Here is a 21,647-nt window from a genome sequence, read left to right as displayed (position 1 = left end):
CAGGAATGGTTCCTTCCCAAAGAACTTAGTTCTGGGGAGCTCTTGGGTGGAGTCTAAGAGGAGACGGATCTTCCTGCTTGTGTTTCAGATGAGAAGTGAACCTCTTCCTCAACCTGTGTCTCATGGGGCTCAAGTCTTGCTTTGGACCAGATCCCGCATCCAAGAACATAAGACGGGTGCCGTAGACACACAGATTTTTCTCCATTGGTCCATCAGTCAGAAGCTATGTGGTCTTGCCTGTTACGGTTCTACATGTCCTTCCAGGAATTCATGGACCAAGTATACCCATTTGGGCTTAATCAGGCAGGCTGTGTACGCTTCTCTTTTTAAAATTAAAGTATAGTTGATTTACATTGTTGTGCCAATTTCTCCTGTGCGGCAGGCGGTATACTTGTGCCTGGATTATCTCAATGCTAGCATGTAGAGGAATCCTTTTTACAGGAGGTACTAATCAACTCTGAAGAAAGAACTCCTCTAGCTATATCTGTATCCGGGTCTGAATCTACATCTGTATTTATGTCTATAATCCATCAATAGATGGATTGAGAGCATAGATTGGATGGATGGATAGATTAATAGATAGATAGATGGAGTGAGTTATAGACACCTGACTGTTACTAGCTCTTCATATATTAGAAGTCAAATACTTCACATCCGTCTTTCTGTTAGCTGTCTCATTTCATTCCAGTACATCACTCTTTTTTCCCAGTTTTATGGAGATGTAGTGGACGTAACATTGGGTAAGTTTAAGGTGCACAGTAAATGACGACTTGATACACTTCTGTCCTGCAAGGCAATGTCCACTGTGGCGTTAGCTGAGGGCTCCATCACCTCACATAATTGCTGTTTCTTTTTTGGGGGGTGTGTGGGCGGTCAAAACATTCAGATTTACTCTGTCAGCGCATTTTAAATATAGAAAACAGGAGTTCCTGTCGTGTCGCAGTGGTTAACGAATCTGACTAGGAACCATGAGGTTGCCGGTTCTATCCCTGCCCTTGCTCGGTGGGTTTAACGATCCGGTGTTGCCATGAGCTGTGGTGTAGGTTGCAGACGTGGCTCGGATCCCACGTTGCTGTGGCTTTGGCATAGGCTGGCAGCTACAACTCCAATTTGACCCCTAGCCTGGGAACCTCCATATGCCGTGGGAGCGGCCCAAGAAATGGCAAAAAGACAAAAATAAATAAATATATATAGACTACAGTATGGGCAATTATACTCACCATGCCATACATTGGGTCCGTAGAAATTACTTGCCTTTTAATTGAAATGTTGTGCCCTTTGACCTTCATACCCCAATCTCCCCAGCCCAGCTCCTGGTAATTTTTGCTTTCCAATGCTTTCCAGTGTACCGAGTGTAAAGACTTGAGCCTCTCTCATCTTTCAGAAGGCAAATCAGCTCTTGTCTGAGCTATTTTTTTAAATAATGATTTTTATTTTTTCCATTACGGTTGGTTTACAGTGTTCTGTCAGTTTTCTACTGTACAGCAAGGTGACCCAGTCACACATACATGTATACATTTTTTTAAATGATCATGCACCATCATACGTGACTAGATATTAGAGAAATGCAAATCAAAACTACCATGAGGTACCACCTCACTCCAGTCAGAATGGCAATCATGAATAAGTCCACAAGTAACAAATGCTGGAGAGGGTGTGGGAAAAGGGAAACTTCCTGCACTGTTGGTGGGAATGTAAATTGGTACAACCACTATGGAGAATAGTATGGAGGTACCTCAGAAAACTAAATATAGAACTACCATATGACCCAGCAATCCCACTCTTGGGCATATATCCAGACAAAACTTTCCTTAAAAAAGACACATGCACCTGCATGCTCAGTGCAGCGCTATTCACAATAACCAAGACATGGAAACAACCCAAATGTCCATTGACAGAGGAATGGATTAGTGTTCTATTGTGGTATACATACACAATAGAACACTAACTACTCAGCCATAAGAAAGAACAAAATAATGCCATTTGCAGCAACATGGATGGAACTAGAGACTCTCATGCTAAGTGAAGTAAGAAAGAGAAAGGCAAATACCGTATGATATCACTTATGTCTGGAATCTAATATAGAGCATAAATGAACATTTCTGCAGAAAAGAAACTCATGGAGAACAGACTTGTGGTTGTCAAGGGGGGTGGGGAGGGGGTGGGATGGACTGGGAGTTTGGGGTTAATAGATGCAGACTTTTGCCTTTGGAATTGTCTGAGCGATTTTGTGCAAATTTAAATTGTGGATTTTTTCCTCATATTTCATCCATCTCCATATATATCTGTCACCTGAAAATTTAGTGAGGTAGGTTGCAGAAAATCGCCCCACATTCCAGTTTTCTTTCTTTTGCTTTAGGCATTCTTTCTTTCTTTACTCTCATTCGAATGTGGCTTGGGTAGAGAGAAAATAGTGTCTGTGCTCGTAGTTGGGTATTTTATTTTATTTTATTTTTTGTCTTTTGTCTTTTTTGTTGTTGTTGTTGCTATTTCTTGGGCCGATCCCGCGGCATATGGAGGTTCCCAGGCTAGGGGTTGAATCGGAGCTGTAGCCACCGGCCTACGCCAGAGCCACAGCAACGCAGGATCGGAGCCTTATCTGCAACCTACACCACAGCTCACGGCAACGCTGGATCGTTAACCCACTGAGCAAGGGCAGGGACCGAACCCTCAACCTCATGGTTCCTAGTCGGATTCGTTAACCACTGCGCCACGACGGGAACTCCTTAGTTGGGTATTTTAAATGAGTTAAGGGAGTAGTGAAAAAATTCAGGGCTCCTAGAGACAGAATGACCTGATTAAAAATACTATGAATATTGAAGTTCCCATTGTGGCACAGTGGAAATGAATCTGACTAATATCCATGAGGACACAGGTTTGATCCCTGGCCTTGCTCAGAGGGTTATGGATCCGGCATTGCTGTGAGCTGTGGTGTAGGTTGCAGATGTGGCTCAGATTTCACGTTGCTGTGACTGTGGTGCAGGCCAGCAGCTACAGCTCCGATTCGGCCCCCTAGCCTGGGAACCTCCATGTGCTGCGGGTGTGGCCCTAAAAAGCAAAAAACAACTATAAACATTGATTCAAAACTAAATGATTTTCTAGGCCTGAACCACAGTTATCAGTCAGCATGGGCACAGTGTGTTAGTTCACCACAGACTTTGGCGTGAGTTTTTCTTTTGTTATTTCCTTCTGTAGAAGAGGAATATTAAAGCTAGTTGTATTCTGAGAGTATGCCCCACCTTGAGAGCATGCCCTTTTCTCTGGGGGAATTCGGAGCAGCAATTCCAAGTAGCTCCATCCTGCTCTTCCCTTCATTTTCCTTCCAGATCTCGCTAAGACCTAATACATTTATTTTCTTGGCCATTGCACACCTCTGTGAAACAGAAACCGGGGCCCCATAGAACTGACTCACGCATTGGTTGTGGTCTCTTGGGCCCCGGGCTCCCTCCACAAACTGATGGCGACAGAGGAGGTTGAACAGCTTCCTTCTTTCCCATGCTTGGCTTTGGTTTTCCCATGACATGTACGGACAAAAATATCTATGTTCCTGAAAATTGTTTGAGCTAAACCCAAGATCTCACCTTGTTCTCAGACCCAAGTGTCTCTCCAAGCCCATGTCTGGACCAAACCCCTAACTCTACTGTGTGATATTTGTTTATAGGGGGTGGTCCAGCAGACAGGAGATGGGATCAGGAATCTTCTATTTGGGTCCCCACACAAATACAAAGATTCAGCAAAGAAGTGTGTATAAAACACACATCGCAGAGTGAGTCTGCCAAGGTCATTGCAATGAATCTTTTTCATTGTTGTTCACTGGCATTGCTAACTTAAATGCCAACTACACACCTAAAATATAGTCACCATGCTGTATGTTAGGTCCCAGAACTGATCCACCTTATAAAAGGAACCTTGCTAGTGCAAGTAGGTAGCATATTATTCCCGTAGGATTTTTATCTGTCTTCAGAGAGGAAGGAATCCTGATTCATTCACTTGACGTGTACTTCCTAAAGCCTCTAAGTGCTGCATCTTTGTACATAAACTTGGGTCTTAAAGATAAATCAGACTTTATTCTGCTTCAAGGAACTCACAGTCCAGGGATGAGTAACAAACCAATGGAGAACAGATAGAGTAACATTTTATATATAATGTATATCTACAGTAATGGGAACACATGAAACCATGGGGAAACAAGCAGCTGACCTAAACCATGAGGTCAGAAAATGATTCTTTTGAGGAGTAGATATCTACATTGAAACTTTAAAAGAATACAAAAATGTTTCAAGGAACAGTGACAAGACCTTAAAAAACAACATCCAGAACAGAGGAAACAGGATGTCTTAAGACCCATCACTTTTCCGTTTATATTAGCACCCCCTCGAGTGAAATATTTAGGCAAAAGTCCAGCAAAATCCATTAAGATACATATGAGGAAAACTACAAAACTATAATGAATGAAATAAAAGAAAAACTGAATGAAGGAAAGATGGTCCATGTTGATGGACAGGAAGACTCAATACTGTCAGGATGCCGGTCCTTCCCAATTTAATTTATAGATTCATGCAATTTGAATCAAAATCATAGCAAGTAATTTTATAGATTTCAACAAGCTGATTCTAAAGTTTATGTGGAGAGAGAAAAGACCCAGAAACGCCAACATAATATTGAAAGACAAAAATTGTAGAACCAGTGGTTCCTGACTTCACAAATTACTACAAAGCTATAGTAATCAAGACAGTGCAGTATTGACGAAAGAACAGACAAAGAGATCAATGCAACTGAATAGAGACCCTGGAAATCACCCACGTAAGTATTATCAACAGTCTTTGACCAAGGAGCAAAAAATAGTTTCCTCAACAGATTGTGAAACATCTACAGGCAAAAAATGAATCTAGGCACAGGCCTTAGACCTGTCAAAAGAATTAACTCAAAGTGAATCATAGACTTAAATGTAAAAGACAAAGCCATAAAACTCCTAGACAGCAACACAGGGTAAGACCTGGATGACCATGGTAATGCCTTTTTAGACAGTGCCAAAGACACAGTCCACAAAAGAAGTGATACGCTGGACTCCATTAAAATTGGAAACTTCTGCTCTGTGAAAGACAATCAAGATAATTATAAGACAAGCCACAGATTGGGAGAGAATATTTGCAAAAGACATCTGGTAAAGGACTGTTAGTCAAAAAAAAAAAAATTGAAAAGAACTCTTAAAACTCAGCAATAAGAAAAAAACCTGATTAAGAATGAATCAAAGACCTTAACAGATATCTCACCAAAGATATGCAGATGAAAACTACACATGAAAAAATGCTCCAGAAGTTCCTGTCATGGCTCAGCAGTTAACAAACCTGACTAGCATCCATGAGGATGCAGGTTTGATCCCTGGACTCTCTCAGTGTGTTCAGGATCTGGCATTGCCGTGAGCTGTTGTGTAGGTGGCAGATAAGGCTCCGATCCTGCGTTGCTGTGGCTCTGGCGTAGGCTGGCGGCTACTGCTCCAATTGGACCCCTAACCTGTGAACCTCCATATGCTGTGCGTGCGGCCCTAAAAAGATGAAAAAGAAAAGAAAAAATGCTCCATATCATGTGTCATCAGGGAAAGACAAACTAAACCAGGAGCCAGATACCACTGCACACCTGTTAGCATACCCTAAATTTGAAATACTGGCAACGCTAAATGCTGACAAGGCTGTGGAGCCACAGAAACTCACAAATCCTGCTGGTAGAAATCCAAAACCACTTTGGAGGAGAGTTTGGAGGATTCTTACAGACTAAGCGTCCAGCCTACAGTCCAGCAGGTGCACACACAACCCTGCATGTGGCTGTTCATAGCAGCCTGATTCATAATTGCCCCACCTCGGAAGCAACCGAGATATCCTTCAGTGAGCGAACAGGAATGTAAACCGTCGTCCATCCAGACAACGGACTGATACTCGGTTCCAGAAGAAATGCGCGGTCAGGCCGTGAAAACCATGGCGGAAACTTAACTGGATGTTACGGGGTGAAAGCAGTCAATCAGAAAAGGCTGCATACTGTCTGATACCAACTCTGACATTCTGGGAAAGGAAAAACTGTGGAGACAATAGAAAGATCCGTGCTCGCCAGAAAAGATGCACGGGGACGGATGAATAGGCAGAAGACACAGGACTTTTAGGGCAGAGGAAATACTTTCTATGATGCCGTAAATGATGACTATATGTCGTTATATATTCAAACCCAAGCGTGAACCTCGAGGTGAGCTATGGGTTTTAGGCGGTTATGATGAGTCAGTGTAGGTTTAGCCTCGATTAAAAAGTGTACCTTTTGGTGGGTGATGCTGATAGCAGCGGAGCCCATGCCTGTGTGGTGGCAAGGGAGGCGGAAGGAAAACCTCAGTGCTTTCCTCACAAGGTTGTTGGTAAAGCCTAACCCTGTTCTTTCAAAAGGTCTCACGAACAAGTGACCCAGTCACTGTGACTCACTGAGGTCGGAGTGTTGGGCTGTGTCACGAAGGAACCAGTTGGTTTCTCCACTAAAATCATCCTACCTTGCAGACATCCAAGGACATGTGGTCATCAAGAAATTAAAAATGGAGTTCTGCAGTGGTTAACAAATCCGACGAGGAACCGTGAGGGTGTGGGTTCGATCCCTGGCCTCGCTCAGTGGGTTAAAGATCCGTCGTTGCCGTGAGCTGTGGTATAGGTTGCAGACACGGCTTGGATCCCTCGTTGCTGTGGGTCTGGCGTAGGCCAGCGGCTACAGCTCCGATTCGACCCCTAGCCTGGGAACCTCCATATGCCACAGGTGTGGCCCTAGAAAAGAAAAAAAGAAAAAAAGACATCGAAAATGAATTCACTTCTGGGCCTCTAGAGTTCACGCTGGGACATGAATTTTAGAGTTCAAGTTGGGACATTAACTCCGACTTTAAGATATTTATCGACACCAAGGACCTTAAGCTGGGTTTGAGAGATTAAAAGAGTGAGCTTCTTATATTTATGGATTTTGAGTGACCCAGCAGGGTGCAGCTTAAACTAGGAATGAGAAAGCACAGGTGGCTATGATGTCAAGGTGGGCAGGGGTCAAGTGAAATAGCGGATGGTGGGCTAAGCACGGGCATTTGATTTCTCTCCTGTCGGTAAGGAAGACCATAGAAAGTTATAAGCACTAAAGAGCCATGCTCAGATTCATGTTGTATAGAAATTTCTGGAGCAAATTGGCATAAGCAAAATTGGCCAAAGATCATGCAAGGAGGGAGTCTCTGCATTGCCTTTTCTCTCACAGATAGTATTCAATTAGCATCTCCCACTAGACCAAGATCCATGAGAATGTGATTTTTCACCACGAATATTTGCTTGAAGACTTAGAATGTGCTGTGTCTCTACACAAACCTTTTGGAGGCATTAATTCTTTGATTAAATATGTCATAATTTCTAGAATCTTACCAGTAGAATGTCAGAGGGAGGGGGCTGATACAGGCTGAATTTCTAGAACTCTTAGATGATTTTGTTGATAATACTGGAAACAACTGAATCATCATAAGAACATTCGAGAATGGCCGGGGGCTTTCCGAGGGCTCCTGAGGCTTTAGACATGGCCCTATGATGAAGGTGGAGGACTCTGGAGGTGAAGACTTGTGTCTTCAGATTCCAGCTGTTGTGACAATGCAGCTGTCAGGCTGGGTTGGAGAAAGACCTATGGCATCCACGGAAGATCTCAGGGTCTTCCTCTGTGAGTTGGGGGATAGAATTCAAGCCTTGATCTGGTCTTAGCAGGTTGCGAGATCCATGTACACGCTGGTATCAGTCGAGGGTTCCTTGGGGCTCTGGGAAGCGGGAGTGATTTTTTTCTGTGTGAAAATCCAGTGATCCACCTCTGTGTATGTCACCTCCCTGGGCTCTTCCCCTTCAGGGTCCTGCATAAAGGGAGACTGTGAGTGAGGCTGTGCCCACATTTGTGGGGACTCAGGAAATGAGACTCCATGAAGAGCTTGTACTGAAGCGGACGTACCTCCGTATTCACCGTTCTGTCCACCTCAGGCTCCCTGTCCATTTTGGCACCATCTGTAGATGATAGAAGCCATCAAAACACTGGGGTGGGCACTTCTGGATTCTCATTTCATAGATACAGATACCACTGCACAGAGAGATGCACTGGGCGTCTGAGATACTCACCTGCCCAAGAGTAGACTCAGAAATGTTACCTCTTTGAAGTTCAAACTTCCATCCCATTGATGGCTCCTAATTTCTACTCCATCAGTGCTCCCCCTACTCTCTCCCTGATGTAGGTCCCTTCCCTAGATATCAGTGGCTGCCCTGGACAAGAGGGTCCAGTGGAGAATTGATTAATAGTCTGCGAGCTGAGAGAAGGAGCAAGGGCAGTGATGTTCTATCTCTGTGGCCCCTGCCTTGAACCAGGTATCCGCCTGCAGACATAAACCCCATTTGTCTCCACTCTCCTCCCTCCTCCCTCCTTTGCCCAGATGGCCCTGGCTGCTTCTTTCTGTGACTTACTCTTTTTGGCATGGTGCCAGCAATGGATGAGGATGAAAAGAAGGATGACAAAGCATATGATGGCCCCCGAAGACCCAGCCAGACCATGCAGGTGGCTGGGGTTATCTGGAAAAAGATGTAAAACCAATAAGCAGATCATAGCAGCTCTCCTCCACTGATCTCTGAGTAAACAAAAACAGTATCTTTACCTCCCCAACACCCTTGCATCCAATCACATTTTCCAATAAAGGGGGGAAAAAAGTGAAATATCAAAGGATGTGGAGTTAGGTCATACAGCCATGTAGTGATTACAAGATGTGTGAGCCCAGGGTTGCAGAATGAAATGTATTTGCTTTTTTTCAGGTGTCATGAGGCATGTATTAGGTTGATGCTCTGAGGAGATAGAGGGAAAAGACAAACCCCTCTCTCAGCTACTGCTGAACATGTTTTTTGTTATTTCCTGCCCCAACAAATCTGGTCCTTTTGGAAATCAAGAGGAAAGTTGACCAAGAAGTAGTGCTATTTCCCACCTCTGAGTCCAAGATCTGAACGCACTAAAAAAATAGCGGTGGTCACTATTTGCATCCATCCATCTGTTTGTCTGTCTCATCTACATCTACACGTATAATTGAAATAGAGGATGAGCTGAGGTTTGGGGTGAAGGGACCAGGTGGGGGCACGTAGTTTTATTTTTTATTTTGTTCCATTTTTTTTTTTTTTACCACATATGCAGCCCCCTCCCTAATCGAGGACCTGTGATGCAGGGCAGGGAAAGGGATGGTAATTCTTTCTCAGATTTGATCTGACCTCGTCCTCCCTGTGAGCCTCAAAGGGCAGAGGTTCAGCCTCATTCTGTGTGGATAAAATAGAGCTCAAAGAGACCATCATACAGACGTAGAATAATGATTTGCACCCAAGTGGTTTTGGCATTCTGGTGTATCATACGGTATACTATATGCCTTCATTGCACCACCCTATGTATTTTCTCTCCCCTGCCAAGTATGGATTTAGATGTAATAAACTCTCAGGAGGTCGTGAGCCCAGGATCAAGCAACGAGGAGGTATCAGACTCAGTAGAACCTCTCGCCAAACGATGCCACTGCAGGAACGCGTCTTCTGTCCATCGACTTCCTTAATTCACTCTCTATCTGACCAGGAATGAAGACACTGCTTATTCAGTGGTCTCCTGGATCCCAGATACACACCTGCTTTACAACCCCTTCTCTTCCTGGGAGTTACTGTTAGTCATATAGCGAGTCCCAGGAAACCCTCATGGTTTCCAATGACAGTGAACCTGCAACACAAACCCCTTGTTCTTAGTTCTTTAATGTAACCTGGGTCCTCTCTATCTCCTGTCATTCATCGTGTAGTTCTTTCCACGTCACTCCCAGCATTTCAGGCGTGAGTTCCTCCTTGAACGTAAGAGTCTTCTCACGTTGGTACCCTCATGGCCGACAGCCGTGAAGGACTATTTGTCCACTCATCTTCAGAGTTAAATACTTCTTGTCGGTAATGTCACAAATGAAACGTTGCCTGCTGAGTGAGCGGTTCTCTACCACTCATGCTAAATTGTCTGCTCTGCATCATCTACCACTTTATTTAAAATGTCATGCATAGTTGCTTCACAATTATTTTTTTTCCGTTGTAGCTGGTTTACAGTGTTCTGTCAATTCTTCCATTTGTGTATTTGTTTTCTGCCCTCCCACGTAACCATACTGCAGTAGCAGCTCCCAAGAGCAGAGGTCAGACTTGCCTTGTTTGCTGTTAGTAGTAGACAGAAGAATGCATTCCTCCCCCCATACATATCATGTCCTCATCCTCATAACCTGTGATTATGTTTTACTATGTTATGAGGCAGTAATGTTGCAGCTGGCATTAAGCTTGCTAATTTTCTGACTTTAAAATAGGGAGATTTCCCCGCATTAGTTGGATGATCCCAATGCAATCGCAGGTTTCCTTTAAAAAGGAAAAGGAAGGGAGAAGAAGAAAATCAGATGAAGAGGTGGGCTGAAGGAAAGAGGGTCAGAGTGATTTGACGTGAGACAGACATGACCAACCACTGCTGGCTTTGAATATGGAAGAAGGATAACTTGAGCCAAGGAATGTAAGAAGCATCTAAAAGCTGAAAAGGATTGTTTGTTCTAGTTCTGTGAAGAATGTCATGGGTAGTTTGATAGGGGTTGCATTGAAGCTGTAGATTGCTTTGGGTAGTATGGCCATTTTTACGATATTAATTTTTCCAACCCAGGTGCGTGGTATGTCTTTCCATTTCTTTGAATCTTTTTTAATTTCCTTGATTGATGTTTTATAGTTCTCAGCATATAGGTTTTTCACCTCCTTGGTCTGGTTTTTTTCCCAGGATATACAGATGGCCAATAAACACATGAAAAAATGCTCAGCATCACTGATGATTAGAGAAATGCAAATCAAAACTACAGTGAGGTAACCTCCTCACATCAGTCAGAATGGCCATCATTGATAAGTCCACAAATAACACATGCTAGAGAGGGTGTGGAGAAAAGGAGCCCTCCTACACTGTTAGTGGGAATGTAAATTGGTACAATCACTATGGAAAACAGTATGGCGGTACTTCAGAAAACTAAATCTAGAACTATCATATGACCCAGCAATCCCACTCTTGGGCACATATCCAGACAAAACTTTCATTGAAAAAGAGACATGCACTGCTATGTTCATTGAAGCACTATTCACAATAACCAAGACATGGAAACAACCTAAATGTCCATCAACAGACAAATGGATTAAGAGGATGTGGTACATATATATACACAATGAAATACTACTGAGCCATGAAAAAGAACAAAACAATGCCATTTGCAGCAACATGGATGGAACTAGAGACTCTCATACTGAGTGAAGTAAGTCAGAAAGAGAAAGACAAATACCATATGATATCACTTATATCTGGAATCTAATATATGGCGCAAATGAACCTTTCCACAGAAAAGAAACTCATGGACTTGGAGAACAGACTTGTGGTTGCCGGGGGGGAGTGGGAGGGAGTGGGATGGACTGGAAATCTGGGGTTAATAGATGCAAACTCTTGCCTTTGGAATGGATAAGCAATGAGATCCCGGTGGGAACTATACCTAGTCACTTATGATGGAGCATGATGAGGATAAGGCGAGAAAGAATGTATAAATGTAGGTGTGACTGGGTCACGTTGCTGTACAATAGAAAATTGACAGAACACTGTAAACCAGCTATAATGGAAAAAATAAAAATCATTAAAAAAAAAAAGCTGAATAGGCAAAAGAGCCTTCAGATTTTAGCCCAGTGTGACCCATTTCAGCCTTCTCAACTCTAGAACTGTAACGAATTTAAAACACAATGGTGTTTTAATCCACTAAGCTTGTGGAAATTTGCAATAGCAGCAGTAGAGAGTGAATACACAGTGCATATCCAGCACGTAGTACCATGCTTGATGCACAGGTTAACTCAGGAGCCATATCTGTGGATGAATTCAGTTCTCTGTCACTGCAAGGCATCTGCCTTCTTTCCCTTCTTCACGTCTTTATAAGCCTCATCTCCAGTTAGGACTGGGCACAGAACAAACATGGCATCCTTCCTGGAAAGAAGGGTCAGGTTTATTTTCATCCTGGGAGGAGATCTCAGCTGCAGAAAATCCGAGATTTAAGCATCCTCCCTGGGTCCAAACCCCATCTGCTGTGGTGGAGTCTGGGGATCAGAGATGGATGTTGACAAGCCCAAAATCACAGAAGTAGAAGGCGGCTGAGTCAACACTCCATCACAAAGCTTCTCTTTCCCGGGTTTCCTGGAGGAACCCTCTACTCACCAGTGCTGGAGCCTGGCCTTGGGTGCAGAGGCTGATGGCTTGAAGAGTTTCCTGGAAAGCAGAACAGGCGCGAGGTGAATAGAGGAGGCTGGCTGTCTTCTACTTCCCTGAAGCTCCTGTGTCATCCAGTGCTGAGTTCCTGGGCGTCGTAGGGTCCCCTTCCCATAACCCCTGCGGACTTGACTCCCTCCCCGAGACTTCCAGATGCAGAGAGGGAACAGGAGCGGTGGATGATGAAAGATGCTTGTACCCAAGATGAGGTCTCTCCCCTTGGCATTCAGAACATCTGTTCCCCTGGGGGATCGGGCTGGGGGTGAGGAGGGTCTTCCGGGAAGTGATCCCCTGAGGCTGAGCCCAGTATCTCCTCCTCCTGGGTCTGCCCTGACCTCTTTCTCCATGCACCTCAATATATAGAGCCCCTCCCCGCCATGTGGCCTCCATACAGGATAAGAGGTATCTTAAATGTACAACCTCAATTTCTCTTTTGCTTTCTCTTTATTTATCCAGGCTTCTTTCCCTCCAGAATCCCTAAGCATTGTCTCATTATCAGAAGGACATCCCTCATATATGCTCTTAATGCTTAGTTTGGATCATGAGACCTGAGACAGGATGAGGTCCTCACCTATGACAGAAAGGGACAGTGGGTCACTCACGTCTGACCACCTGTAGGGAGAGTGATTGAAGGAGCCGTAGCACCTGTAGATCCCGCTATGGGCTGGGGTCCCAGGACCCAGATAGAAGTCTGCCTGGGCCACACCGCTGTGGCTCTGTGCTCCAGTGAGCCACCATCCATAGTTCTTTCTTTCCCTGAGCAGATGGTACATGTCGAAGGAACTCTCGGAGCTGCAGGACAAGGTCACGTTCTCTCCTGACCTCACCCAGGGGCCCCCCTGGGCTGAGAGAGAAGGTTTCTGGTATAGACCTGGCAGAAAGAGTGGTAGTTTAGTGAGAGGGGCTGCTCCTTACTCGCACCGTCCTTCACCCCTGAACTGAGAGTCTACTCTCTCTCTTCTTTTGAACTCTCTCTCTTGCTATCACTCTTTTTCTTTCTTTCTTTTGGGCCACGCCCATGGCACGTGCAAGTTTCAGGGCCAGGGATTAAACCCACTCCACGGAGTGACCCGAGCCACAGCAGGGACAATTCCAGGTCTTTTGTTCTTTTCTTTTTTGTCTATTTAGGGCTGCACCTGCAGCATATGCAGGTTCCCAGGCTAGGGGTCTAATGAGAGCTGTTGTCGCCGGCCTGCATCACAACCACAGCAACGCGGGGTCTGAGCCACATCTGCAACCTACACCACAGCTTGTGGCTACGCCAGATCGTTAACCCACTGAGCAAGGCCAGGGATCGAACCCACAACCTCAAGGTTCCTAGTTGGATTTGGGAACTCCTGTCACTGTCTTTATGCACCTGACTCAGGTCTTTGATTTTTAAGTTTTCTCTGCTCCCTCATGTCTTTCTCTCTAATTCTCTATCCCTTTTCCCTCTATACTTTTTTTTTTTTGTCTTTTTGCCATTTCTTGGGCCACTCCCGTGGCATATGGGAGGTTCCCAGGCTAGGGATCTAATCAGAGCTGTAGCCACCAGCCTACGTCAGAGCCACAGCAACGCAGGATCCGAGCCGTGTCTGCGACCTACACCACAGCTCATGGCAATGCTAGATCATTAACCCACTGAGCAAGGGCAGGGATCGAACCCACAACCTCATGGTTCCTAGTCGGATTTGTTAACCACTGCGCCACAATGGGAACTCCCTCCCTCTATACTTTTCTTTCTGTGTCTCTCCTGCTACCCCCAATTCTTCTGGCTTAGTCTCTCTGTCTCTCTGTCTTTCTCTCTCTCTGTGTGTGTGTGTATGTGTGTGTGTCTGTGTGTGTGTGTGTGTGTGCAGGCATGTGCACAAAGGTGTTTGTCTCTGCTTTTCATTGACTTTGCTTTCTCTCTCATTTCATCTCTCTGTGGGCTTTGGCCTCCATAATCCTATAACACTTGGGGTGAACTTGCAACGGGGCCCATGCATGCAGGAGGAGGACCCATAAAACACAACATATGGGAGCTGATGTCTGGCACCTCCACCAGGAACCGCAGTATCCTGGAGCACGTTGTGGCTCAACCACGTGGAATACAGCCAGGTTAGGATAAAAACAGCCCCTATGGATGACATGTGGGCTGAAGTCGCAGGGCCTGTGGGGAATCAGCCTGGGGCAGGCCAGCGTGGTTATGACTCTCGGGTCAGATATATGGTGTGTCTTTGGTTCCTTTAGTAGGGAAGAGAGTATAGAGTTAAGATGGAAACCAAACTTCTAAAGGGTTCCTGGTCTCTGCACCAAGTCCAGGTGGAAGGGCGCCCTCTCTCTGACACCTGCATACCTGCCTGAATCTCTCCATTTCTGAGTTCCTCTGTCTTTACCCTGTATCTCTTTTTTTGTTTTGTTTTGTTTTTTGGTCTTTTTGTCTTCTAGGGCCACAGCCACGGCCTATGGAGGTTCCCAGGCTAGGGGTCCAATTGGAGCTGTAGCCGCCGGCCTACGCCAGAGCCACAGCAACGTGGGATCCGAGCCTCGACTGCGACCTACACCACAGCTCACGGCAACACCAGATCCTTAACCCACTGAGTGAGGCCAGGGATCAAACCCGCATCCTCATGGGTGCTAGTCAGGTTTGCTAACCGCTAAGCCACAGTGGAAACTCCTGGTTTTTTGTTTTTTTGATGATGTAATTGGTCTACACTTGTTTCTCCTCTTTCATTGGCTCTCTTGATGCAGCTCCCCCCTGGTCTGTTTCTCTCCATGAGAGCCGATGCTCATCTCCTCACCACCACCTGCGGCTTCCAGATAAGACTGATGGCAAGTCTGGACATGGTCACCTGTGCTCACCAGGTCCAGAGAGGCACGGGGGGCTGCCCCCTGACAGTGGAGGTGATTGAGAGAACAGAAGCATTCGTAGGCACCTGCCTGGGCAGAAGTTGTAGGGCCTTGGGGAGAAGTTGGCCTGGAAGCCCCCATCATGGGGCTGCCCAGTGAGGTGCCAGGGATACGTGGTTACCCCTTCTCTGTGCGGAATCACAGTGAAGTCAGACGTATTCCCTCCTGATTGCACCAGGGGTCCTGGCTGAGCCTAGAGAGAAGGGTGCTTTCTGTAGACCCCTAAGAGCATAGATGTGGTGAGTTTAGGAGGAGTCCCCCCGCCCCACCCCATTCCACGGCTCCTGTTCTGAGTGGGATTCCCCACGTCTGTCTTCCTCCTTCCTCTCTGCGTCTCCAGGTCCCCCTCTGCCTACACCTCCTCCACCTTTCTCCCTCACTCTTCTCTGTTTCTCTGCCTCCAGCAGCACCAGGCTCCATTCCCACTGGGCTCACCCTGGGCATTTGTGCTGTTGTATCTGATCCCCACAGACCCCTTTCCTGATTTCTATGCCAGGGGTGGGAAGGGTGACCCCTCCAGGATGCATTCCCAGGTTTTATTATCCGCCACGTTCATGCTCTTTTTGACAAACTAGAATCCCTGATAGGAGGTAAAAATGAAGGAGTAAGGCGGGAACTATAGTACCTCTCAGTGTCCACCCGACCTGTGGCTGTGGATGTAGGTGTGTGTGGGGGGACATCTCCTGCCATGTCCATGTCTTCTCCGTGGTCCCAGCTTCCATAGGAAACCCTAACACTGGCACCACGAACACAGACCCCTCTCTACACGCCAGCCTAGCCGTGGCACCAGCATCCTGCCCTTACCTATTACTGGGTAGTCTCACGTCCCCTCTTTGCAGTCCTAACTTGTCCTTCACCTGGGTACCTCTCTTCTTACCTAGCGCTGCCGTAATCCTTTGCCACAAACACGGTGGCTGAAAAGAACACAAACTGATTATCTTGGCGTTCTGGGGTCAGAAGTCTGGCACGGGTCTCACAGGCTGAAATCAAGGCGTTGGCAGGGCAGTATCCCTCTTGGAACTCTAGGGGAGCATCCGTTCCTGTGCCATTTCTGACTTCGAGAGGCAGCTTCAATTCCTTTTTCATGACCCTGTCCTTTGGCCTCAAAGCCAGCGATGGTTGGCGGAGTCTTTCTCATGCTGCCTTCCTCTGAAGCTCAAATCCTCCTTCCCTCTTTCTCGTCTGTGGTCTCAGTGATGACACTGAGCCCACCTGGAAAATCCAGGATAATCCCTCCATCTCAAGGTTACCTATTTACCATGATTAATTCCATATTTGATCATCCTTTCCCTTGGAATGTAACATAACATATTCATAGATTTGGAATATTAGGATGTGGACATAATGGGGTGCCCTTATCCTGCCCACTACGGGACCCAACTTCTTGCCTTAAATCCCCTCTTATCTAAAATACTTGGAGTATTTCCTGAGGTTCCGACTGGACCCTGACTGACACTCCCTCCAGAGAACTTTGGGATTGGGAAGATTGGGACAATGGGCAGCCACCCTGGACAAGCGCTCCCTGACCTGTGACCACAATCTCCAGGGGGTCGCTGGGTGTCGACCACGCAGAGGGGGAGTCCCTGTGATAACCATGACACCTGTAGGTCCCCGCGTGTGCTGCGGTCACAGGACCCATGAGGAAGCTGCTCCGAAATATGACGTTCTGGAGCTCAGGGACATGGGCTCCGTCATCCTTGTACAGCCTGAACTTGTCAAATCTGAGATGCGAGTGACACTGAAGAGTCACATGCTGTCCTTGAGAAACCACAGGGCTCGGCCAGGCAGACAGGTAGGACTTGTCCTGACCACCTGGGGGACAGGACAAGGAGGCACAGTTTAGAGAAGAAAGTGGAGTGGCCCCCCCCCTCCGGCCCCACGATGCTCAGTGGCTCCTCCTCCTTCTCACATCTATAAGGTCCCTTCCAAACTAGAGGAACCCATGCTACATGGGGACCCCCCCACACTACATAGATGTGGCATCTCCTACAGGAGAAATGTCTGCTGAGAATTTTGAGCAAGTGCCAAATCACAGACTTACTAGAAGTTGCTCATGTAAAATTTGTTGTCTAAAACCACACAGAATAGACACTGAATAGAAGAATAACCTGTGAGTGAAATGATGTCAGCTTACAGGAAACACAGGACCCAGTGGAGCCTCCGACAGAACATTCTAGAGTCTCAGGGGTCACGGCAGAGGGTTCTCCCCTCTTCTGAAAGACCAGCAGCGGTCATGCTCTGAAATCCCTCCTCGGGGAACTGCTGGAGGACCTGCGTTATCATCTTGTTCAGGCACTGCATCCGTCCCTCTCTAGAAATGACACAAGGTCCTCCCCAGACACCCCAGATCCAAACATCAAAATCCCCTATAGGGGCCCACAGAGCCTGGCTCAGCCGAGGGGGCGGTGTCTGGGGAGGGTCTCTGGGCCAGAATTGGGGGCGAGAGTTCCCTGGGCCCGCACTTTGTAGTTCACAGGGGCTTCACCCCCCAAGGCTTTCTGTAGTCAACCCAGCACTCAACCTCCTGTGTCACCTGCCCTCCTGCTACAGAAATTCTCTTACTTGAGTGGTTAGCAACCAGGGTTTGGAGCAAGGACTTACCTTCTTGTGCCCAGATCCTCTGAATCAAGAAGAACCCTGGAAAAAAACACTCACGATGGGCAACACATGTCCATGCAAGACCTGGCCTCCCTCTCCTGGTTCCGCCTGGCCCCGTGAGCCTCATCAGCTAGTGCCGTGCTTGGCTGAAGATGAGCTCAGCCATCAAGGCCACCTCACCCCATGGATGCAGGGCTCTCAGTTAGAGAGGACTTGGCTTCTGAGGCCGGTGTTTGCACCGTAGCGCTTCCTCCCCTTCCTCCCATGCCAGGACTCACCAAGACAGGCCAGGCTGATGATCCTGAGAGTCATGGTGCTGCTTCTGCTGAACAGAGACCGTGACCCAGCAAAACTGAGAAGTACCCAGGTTGTTATAGTGGCCCAACTAATGCAGTTTACAAGTTGACCGCAAGACGGAAGCGTGACGCATGCAGGCTATTTTACCTTAAGTAGGGGAGTGGAGGGGGCCCAGCTGAGGGAGAAATTGGGCTTCCTGGAAAATTTTCAGACTAGAGCTGTCTGTTCAAATCATTTACAATGGCTATACTTGAAATGCAAACTCTAACCCAAGAGCTGCATTTTCATGTTTACTGAAAATGTATTCTGCAATATCTAATTTGCTGTGATGCACTGAATTATTTTCTTTTTTCATTCTTAATATGATTTTCATAGAATTTTCTATTCTTTCTTATATTTAAAAATTTCCAAATTTTCTATGGTTTTATCTTTTCTTTTCTCTTTTTTTTTTTTTTTTTTTTGTCTTTTGTCTTTTTAGGGCTGCACCTGGGGCATGTGGAGGTTCCCAGGCTAGGGGTCCAGTTGGAGCTACAGCTGCCGGCCTACACCACAGCCGCAGCAAAGCAGGATCTGAGCCACATCTGCAACCTTCACCACAGCTCACGGCAACCCTGGATCCTTAACTCACTGGGCAAGGCCAGGGATCGAACCCACAACCTCATGGTTCCTAATCAGATTCATTTCTGCTGTGCCACGATGGGAACTCCTGGTTTTATCTTTAATGCTCCATCATATTAATGATAGCCATCGTAAAAACTTCTTCACTGAAATACCAATTTCATTATTTTTATTTTTTTGAGACTTGAAAATTCTTTTACTTTAAAAAATTATTTTGAGAAAAATAAATAAAAGATTAGTCATGTCATGGAACTATCTCTATTACTCTGGTATATCTATTACACGGATCTATTGTAAGGGGACTTAGCTTCTGTTTATTTTTTATTTATTTATTTATTTATTTATTTTTATTATTTTCCCACTGTACAGCAAGGGGGTCAGGTCAGCTTCTGTTTATTTTTATCTCTAGGTTAAGAAAGACATCTATTTTATCACTATTTCTGATGAAAGTTACATGTAGGCAGATGTGATAAATTCATTTGAGTAATAAAAAAATATATTAAAAAAAAGAAAGTTACATGTAGGAATGATGCCCATTGAAAAACACATTCTATTTAAGACATTGTTTCTTTTTTTCTTTTTAAAAAATTGTTTATTATAATTGACTTAAAATGTTCTGCCAATTACTTCTGTACAGCAAAGTGACCCAGTCATTCATATATATATGTATGTAAGAATGTGTATATACATGTATATTAGATTCCAGATATATGTGATATCAGATGGTATTTGTCTTTCTCTTTCTGACTTACTTCACCCAGTATGAGAGTCTGTAGTTCCATCTGTGTTGCTGCAAATGGCATTAGTTTGTGCTTTTTTATGGCTGAGTAGTATTGCATTGTGTATATGTACCACATCTTCCTAATCCAATCATCTGTTGATGGACATTAGGTTGTTTCCATGTCTTGGCTATGGTGTATAGTGCTGCAGTGAACATAGGAGTGCATGTATCTTTTTAAAAAGTTTTAAATTATAGTTGATTTACAATGTTCTGTCAGTTTCTGCTGCTGCATGTATCTTTTCTTCTTCTTTTTTTTTCTTTTTGTCTTTTTGCCTTTTCTAAGGCCGCTCCCGCGGCATATGGAGGTTCCCAGGCTAGGGGTCCAATCGGAGCTGTAGCCACTGGCCTACGCCAGAGCAACAGCAACGCGGGATCCGAGCCGCGTCTGCAACCTACACCACAGCTCACAGCAACGCCGGATCATTTACCCACTGAGGAAGGCCTGGGACTAAACCCACAACCTCATGGTTCCTAGTCGGATTCGTTAACCACTGCCCCACGACGGGAACACCTGCATGTATCTTTTTGAATGAAAGTTTTGTCTGGATGTATAACCAGGAGTGGGATGGCTGAACCATAGTGTAGTTATATGTCTAGTTTTAGGAGGAATTTACATACTGTTTTCCATTTTAAATCGATATAATCCCATTTGTTTATTTGTGCTTTTGTTTCCTTGCCTAAAGAGACAAATCTAGAAAGATTAACATCCGTGTCAAAGAACGTACCATTTATCTTTATTCTAGGAATTTAGGGTTTGTAGTCTTTCAATCGAGTTTTTAATGGATTTAGAGTAGATTTTTGTGTCTGCTTTAAGATAGTGGTCTATTTTTGTTTTTGTTTTTCTCTTTGTCTTTTCAGGGCCGCTCCCATGGCCTATGGAAGTTCCCAGGCTAGGGGTCCAGTCAGAGGTATAGCTGCTGGCCTGCGCCACAGTCACAGCAACGCAGAATCCAAGCCATGTATGTGATCTACACCTCAGTTCAGGGCAACGCTGGATCTTTAACCCACTGAGTGAGGCGGGGGATTGAACCTGTGTCCTCATGGATGCCAGTCAGCTTCATTGCTGCTGAGCCACGATGGGAACTCCTGTTTTTATTTTTGATGTGGCCGTCCAGTTTTCCCAACACCATTTACTGAAGAGACTATTCCTTCCCTATTGTATGTTCTTTGTTGTAAATTAATTGTTCATATATGTGTGGGCTTATTTCTAGGCACTTAATTCTGTTCTCTGATCTATGCATTTGTTTTTCTGCCAGTATGATTCCGTTTAGATTTCTATGGCTTTGTAGTGTGGTTGGAAGTCGGGGACTGTGATACCTCCTGCTTTGTTCTTTTCTTAAGATTGCTTTGTCTATTTGCAGTCTTCTCTGGTTCCACTTTAGAATTTTTTTGTACTCTTTTGTGGAAAATGTGTTTGGGAATTTGATAAACATAATATTGAATCGGTACATTGCTTTAGGTAATATAGACGTTTTAATAATTTTTAAATTAATCTTTTAAAGAATTTAGTGTTTCCAATCCATGAACATGGAATATCTTGCCATTTGTTTGTGTCTTCTTCAATTTCTTCCAACGATGTCTTATAATTTTCATTGTACAGGTCTTTCACTTCTTTGGTTAAATTTATTCCTAGGCATTTCAGTCTTTTGGTTGCATTTGGAAATGGGATCGTTTTCTTAATTTCTCTTTCTGGTAGCTCATTTTCAGTGTATAAAAATGGGACAGATTTTCATATGTTGATTTTGTATCCTGCAATTTTACTGTACTTGTTTATTTATATTATGATTTTTATTTTTTCCATTATAGTTAATTTAGTGTTCTGTCAATTTCTAACACAGTGACCCAGTATCATATACATATCTCATATATATACATATATATCTCATATATATATCATATATATATCTCCCATATATCTTATATATATATGTATCATATATATGATATATAAATGAGGTTATATATATGAGACTGGGTGTCACATATTTATATATTCTTTTTCTGGAGTTCCCATCATGGCTCAGCAGAAATGAATCTGACTAGCACCCATGATGACACAGGTTCGATCCCTGGCTTCACTCAATGGGTTAATGATTTGGCATTGCCGTGAGCTCTTGTGCAGGTCACAGACACGGCATGGATCTAC

General features: G+C 45.0%; 2 protein-coding genes across 10 annotated transcripts in view; one reads left to right on the top strand and one right to left on the bottom strand.

Moving 5' to 3' along the window:
- GP6 (glycoprotein VI platelet) overlaps positions 1–21,647 on the top strand; it is a 242,993-nt gene that overhangs the window by 162,583 nt on the left and 58,763 nt on the right. For 6 of the 8 annotated variants that reach the window (XR_014806725.1, XM_084962091.1, XM_084962093.1 and 3 more), the window contains one exon: positions 89–351. The exons of 1 other annotated variant lie outside the window; for it this stretch is intronic. Coding sequence is in view for 6 of the 7 variants with exons in the window: in XM_084962072.1 (XP_084818198.1) it covers positions 89–343 (255 nt within the window). In the remaining variant the exon portion in view is untranslated. Of the gene's footprint in view, positions 1–3; positions 352–21,647 lie in introns of those variants that run through there. One more of the 8 variants, XM_084962089.1, reaches the window with a different exon arrangement.
- Positions 4,048–18,163, bottom strand: KIR2DL1 (killer cell immunoglobulin-like receptor, two domains, long cytoplasmic tail, 1). 2 transcript variants are annotated; one of them, XM_084957978.1, is made up of 8 exons: positions 18,084–18,153; positions 17,809–17,844; positions 16,735–17,019; positions 12,939–13,207; positions 12,286–12,336; positions 8,490–8,594; positions 7,987–8,039; positions 4,048–7,891 (listed from the first exon to the last, which is right to left on the bottom strand). In XM_084957978.1, the coding sequence occupies exons 1-7, from the start codon at positions 18,115–18,117 to the stop codon at positions 7,995–7,997; spliced, it is 825 nt and encodes a 274-aa protein (XP_084814104.1). In that variant the 5' UTR covers positions 18,118–18,153; the 3' UTR covers positions 4,048–7,891; positions 7,987–7,994. The 2 variants fall into 2 exon arrangements, with proteins under 2 accessions (XP_084814104.1, NP_001106689.1); NM_001113218.1 differs by having other exon boundaries at positions 7,384–7,891; positions 12,908–13,207; positions 18,084–18,163.

This window comes from Sus scrofa, chromosome 6 (assembly GCF_054392235.1).
Source record: "Sus scrofa isolate SSC_HxYL_T2T_F1_AM1 chromosome 6, Sscrofa_HxYL_maternal_Yorkshire_Landrace_v2.0, whole genome shotgun sequence".
Taxonomy (NCBI): Eukaryota; Metazoa; Chordata; class Mammalia; order Artiodactyla; family Suidae; genus Sus; species Sus scrofa.
Note: the sequence above shows the minus strand (reverse complement) of the source record. Positions and strands in the feature narration are given on the sequence as shown.

Excerpts from the sequence above, each read along its gene's own strand:
- KIR2DL1 (NM_001113218.1), bottom strand. The coding sequence starts at position 18,117 with ATGACTCTCAGGATCATCAGCCTGGCCTGTCTTG. Across the intron at positions 12,337-12,907 it reads ACTGTCCCTTTCTGTCATAG|GAAACTCTTCAAGCCATCAG; the intron begins GTGAGGACCTCA and ends TCTGCTTTCCAG. Across the intron at positions 8,595-12,285 it reads AAGGCCAGGCTCCAGCACTG|ATAACCCCAGCCACCTGCAT; the intron begins GTGAGTAGAGGG and ends ATCTTTTTCCAG.